General features: G+C 36.5%; 1 protein-coding gene across 1 annotated transcript; it reads left to right on the forward strand.

Moving 5' to 3' along the window:
- Window positions 1-3,292: 3,292 nt before the first annotated feature.
- Window positions 3,293-3,919, forward strand: LOC139841647 (uncharacterized). The gene has a single exon (XM_071831856.1). The coding sequence runs from the start codon at window positions 3,293-3,295 to the stop codon at window positions 3,917-3,919; it is 627 nt and encodes a 208-aa protein (XP_071687957.1).
- Window positions 3,920-5,319: the final 1,400 nt, after the last annotated feature.

Genomic DNA, 5,319 nt, shown 5'->3' on the forward strand with positions numbered 1-5,319 from the left:
GGAGGCTATGACTGACGTCTACCAGCGTGTAGATGAGGTAGATATGACAAACGGGGAGAGATTTAGTCGGATGAAGCAGTGGCAAGCCCGGAATGATTACGAGCATTCCAGGCAATGACAGCATGATAGATGGGACTATCATCAGCGTCAGATCATGAGCCGGCTGTCACCTCAGGATCACTACGTTCCGACCCGACCCACTTACTATCCTCCACACCAGCCCAAGATGAGACCACCATATACTCTCTACGACCCTAACCAGGCCTACCAGTACACCTATCACCAACCATGGAACCCGGACGACAACATGAACTGGAACCCTTATCCAGATTGATATAGTTCCAGTTGGTGATTTCTATGATTTTTATTATATATTATTTTTATTTATTTATGTTTAAACATATAATATTTTGATACTTTTATGTATTGTTTAATATTTTTATTATGTTGTACTAATGTTTCATATTTGATTTGAAAGTGGGATTTTAAGCCCCATTTCAAATTACCATGCATGTTTATATTTGTATGTATGTATATTGTCAATTGTACACAACAGTGTAAAACAGCGCATTTTCAAAGACTGGCATTAAGTTCAGCAAAAGCTAGCACTTTTGACGACAAAACAAAAAACAAATGTGATGTAATAACAAGACGGAATGAACAAATGATGTGCACCATTTATCATTCAACAAACAAACGCCAATATGTTTGAAAACTTTGGTAAAATTTAATCATTTTTCTACGCTAATCACCCTCAATAATTTAAATTGTTACTAATTTCTTGCAAATGAGGGCATTGCAAGATCTTAAGTGTGGGAAGGGGTTAAATTCTTTCGGATTTTTAAAATTTTTAACTTATACACTTGGTTACCATTAAAAATACTAGTAACGCAGTAGTTGTATTAGAATCTAGTGCTCTCTGATAATAAAGAACAGCCCTAGTCTTATATACTGACTTCCCAATTCTAGTAAAATTTTTCAAAATTTTCAATTAAATGAACTCAAAATCATGTTTATACATATTTATGAACGATAAAACTAGGTGTTAATACCGAAATTATTGTTACCTCGGAAAGGACATAAACTGAGAAACAAACCAAAATGTTAGAATTCATTTAAAATGGAATAGAGGACAATTAAAAGGAAAAGAAAGGAAAATAAAAGCCAAGTGTGGGAAAAATTTACCAAGTTATTTTGAACATATATCACATATTTGTGTACAAATAATTGAAGATACTTTTGTTTTGGACAAAATTAACCGTTTTACCCGGAAAATTTTAATATATTTGAAAGAAATATGGATCTACACGATGAATCAATTCCATCATTAAAAGGAAGTAAAGTCTTCCGAAAAAGAAACGCACTTCTTGATTTAGGTCAGGAAGTTGTCGTCCAGACCAGTTGTAGAGTCTACGAAAAACCTTGAAAAGTTTTCTCGAAAATCAGCTGGAAATTCACGGACCTCAGCATCAAACAGGGTCGCCAAGTGGTCAGACTTATCCTAACTATGAGAGGATCTGTCTCGTAAAATGGGGAGGGCGCCGTGCAAATTAGCTTAATAAGACTAATGAATCAGACCCCCAGAAAGGATAATCTCCTTAAAGATCAAAAATCAGCTTTTAAGACTGATATTACTCAATCCTAGAGATTGACCTTAAAGATTGAGAATTACAAACTCATGGAATTCGATGATATCTAAACTCGAGCTTGAACGAGAAAATATTTTGATCAAATTACAAACCGATTTGTTTTCTGAAAACCCATTTTCAATGCGTTCATTACCATTGGCAGTGTTGTAAATCTCCTGAGATCTCCCTGAGATCTCCCTCGAGATCTCGTTTTTAGAAGGCAACCAAGACGAGATGTTCATCTCCCGAGATTTCTTGGTCAACGGGGTCAAACTTAGTCAAAGCCACGATTTCTCGGATTTTCTTGCTAATTTGTAAGATTTTCTTGTAAATTCATAATTTCTAACATTTTCTCACTCATTACTCGGATATTTTTGTGAAATCTCGTAAAAACGTATATAAATATCATATATTTATGTTTTGATGTATATTTTTATTAAAAAAAACTATAAAGTCAACGTAAGTCAATGTCCGAGATCTCCCCGAGATTATTTCGAGATGGCGAGATCTCCCTAAAAAAGTCCAAACGAGATCTCCCCGAGATCCGAATTCTCTAACCTTGACCATTGGACGTAAAATCCTAGGAATTCACCTGGAATTCATTAGGTCACCTGAACCAAATCGGGTGTCAACCGTAAGAACGGTGGTTGCATAGCATGGTCAAAGACATGACCTTGTGCCAGACCGAAAAATTATAGGGTGAGATTTAATATTGCTACTACAAAGGATAGTAATTGCATCCGACACGATATAGACCATAATTAAAAGCATGTCAGGGCACATTGCCTTAACAGTTGCTTGTTCAACGCTTTCCTTTACAACCGAACGGTAGTTTATCGAAAGGTAATATACGGAGCAAGTATACTGGACGTGTTGCTTTCCCAATACAAGGTTAGCAAGTGGGTGACACAAAACCATAAGTTTTAAGCTAAAATTTTCAAATCTGAAACCCACCAAACCCACAAAAACAATTTCGCAAACACCGGTGAAGGGTTATTCCAGAAAACTTATCTAGGGTAAAAGCTAGATTGAATTTTCAAAAGATCAAATGTTTTCATAAAGATCCAATTTCCTTAAGGATCTAAATTTTTATAGTCATGTGTAATATAAAGAAAAATACTCAGATGTCGAAACTGATCGAGAGTACAGATCTAATTGTTTGGGATGAGGCACCAATGAACGACAAAAGCTGCTTCGAAGCTCTGGACAAGAGCCTAGGAGAGATTCGGGACAACAACGAAGCACCTTTTAGGGGTAAGTCTTTAATTCTCGAGGGTGATTTTAAACAGACGTTACCGGTAAAGAAAAATGGAAGTAAATCTGAGATATTAGCAGCTTGCATCACAACTTCGTATATGTAGTGAGGCTTCAAAGTGTTTGTTCTAACACAAAATATGAGGTTAGTGCAGCCAGGTCTGTCGGCATCTGAAAAGGCAAGAAATGAGGAATTTTCAAGGTGGATATTAAGTTTGGGCAATGGTCATGTAGGAACGCCTGATTTGGAGGACCAATATAATAGCCCTTGGGTGTGTATTCTGGATAGCTATTGCATTCCCGAAGATGAAAATGGGCTGCAAAATTTCATCTGCCGCTGAACTCCAACAGAAGGTAATCGTCTGCCCAAAAACGATGTCGTAGATGCTATAAACAAGATTATCGTCGATATGGTTGATGGCCGGGTGACAACCTGCAACAGTTATGACACTGCAACACTGCATGGAAATGACTGTGGTGAGTCAGAACTGCTATATCCAAAGAAATACCTAAACACGCTCAAATATCCTGGCCTCCCATCACACGTCCAAGATTTAAAAGTAGGGGTACCAGCCATTCTGTTATGTAATATAAATGTTTTTGCTGGGCTTTGTAATGGTATAAGGATGATTATTACTCAACTGCTAAGTAAATCGGTTGAGGCTGAAACAATCACGGGCACGCGCGTTGGTGAGAAAGTCTTCTTCCCAAGAATGAAACTTATCCACAAAGAACCGTCACTACCATTTCTTCTAAAAAGACAACAGTTTCTATTAAAAGTTTTGTATGACATGACCACAAACAAAAGTCAAGGTCAATCACTCAACAAGATAGGTTTTTATTTACCAAAAACCATCTCCCCTCACGGGCAATTAAATGTCGTACTCTCAAGATCTACATCACCAGAAGGTTTAAAAGTTTTGATTAAACAACAAGAAGATCACGGGCCTAATGTAACAAAGAATGTTGTCTATACAGATTTCCTATCCTCAATTCCTGAATTTGAGCCAACACCAACTTGCCATATTAGCCGTTAAAAAACACATCCAGAAAATAAATATGTACATAGTTAATACATATGTATTATTATATTACTAATATTTTTTACTTTAATAGGGTGGCACAAATAACAGCTCTGGCACAGCTAGTCCCGGGTGATAGAAACAGGACAATTGCAACTATGATCTACCGAAAGTGGTAACTTACAGGTTTCACAACCAGGCTCCTACTGGATACTCCTGCATGCTAATTGATAAGATGCTCTCTTACTTTTAAACTATTTTATTATGTATCTGTATGTTTAATTTAAAACACCTGTCTGACATTGTATATTTCATTATGTAGCACTATCCTATGCTCGTGAACATGCGCTTTGGTGACAAAGATTTTATTAACAACCTTATGCACTTAAACAAAGTCTACGTGATTGGAAACTTCTCATGTCATGCAACAACTAGGTGGGAGAAAGTGTTATCCAGGCCGACAACCTTCGTTTTTGATCGCAACACATCTTTTGAAAAACTCCCACTCGCAAACTTCCCCGACCATTTCTTCGACTTTGTAGCATAAAATCAACTCTACAGACATGTCTCGAACAACATTGTACTTGCAGTTAAACTTAACATAGCAGCAGTAACTTTTTTCAATTATGCTTAGACAGCCATTAATGTGTGCTTTACACAAACAAACTACATTGGCCTCACAAACCTCGAGTAAGCCATTGTTTACCAAATAAATAAAATTTAACTACTTATCTATTTTCTATCTTTACATATAGCGAGTGCTGATTCTATGACTCTTTATTTAACATGCACAGTTTGAAACATTTCAACATTTAATAATTAAAAACTGTTATTAGATATTTTTGACCACTAACATTATTGTACAATCGGTAGCTTATAAAAGGCAGTCCCATAATTAGCTTATGAATAATGTTTTATTGACAAATTCATATGCAGCGGTGACGCAGTTCAAGTAACTCTCTGGAACGAGCGAGCAACCGCTTTTGTTGTAGATGCATATGACTCTATGGAAAAACGTGTTATTTTAGCAGTCAGCTCGTGCCGACCGAAAATTTACCACGGTACAAACAAACAAACTTATAATTTCTCCCCAAATACTTGATCTACTCATGGGTTAATGGTGGGCTGATTTAGTAACTAATATTTACATTTTCTAGTTTCAAAATGTGTGCTCTAGCTTAATGGGACCCAGGCTACACATTATTACTTCAACCCAACAATACAAGAATTTATCGATTCGATTGATGAGTAATGACCACTTTTGCTCCTATCATGGAAAACATTTATAAATAAATGCTTCAAAATAATTGACATAACTTATTTATGAAGTCACAGGCGCGCTTCCTAGCAAACCCGCCACTGCTCATTACTCGACAAAGGTCTCCTGACATGGCAATTGAGCGCATCCGAAACAG

Source organism: Rutidosis leptorrhynchoides, chromosome 4, assembly GCF_046630445.1.
Source record: "Rutidosis leptorrhynchoides isolate AG116_Rl617_1_P2 chromosome 4, CSIRO_AGI_Rlap_v1, whole genome shotgun sequence".
NCBI lineage: Eukaryota > Viridiplantae > Streptophyta > Magnoliopsida > Asterales > Asteraceae > Rutidosis > Rutidosis leptorrhynchoides.

Excerpts from the sequence above, each read along its gene's own strand:
- LOC139841647 (XM_071831856.1), top strand. The coding sequence starts at position 3,293 with ATGGTTGATGGCCGGGTGACAACCTGCAACAGTTATGACACTGCAACA.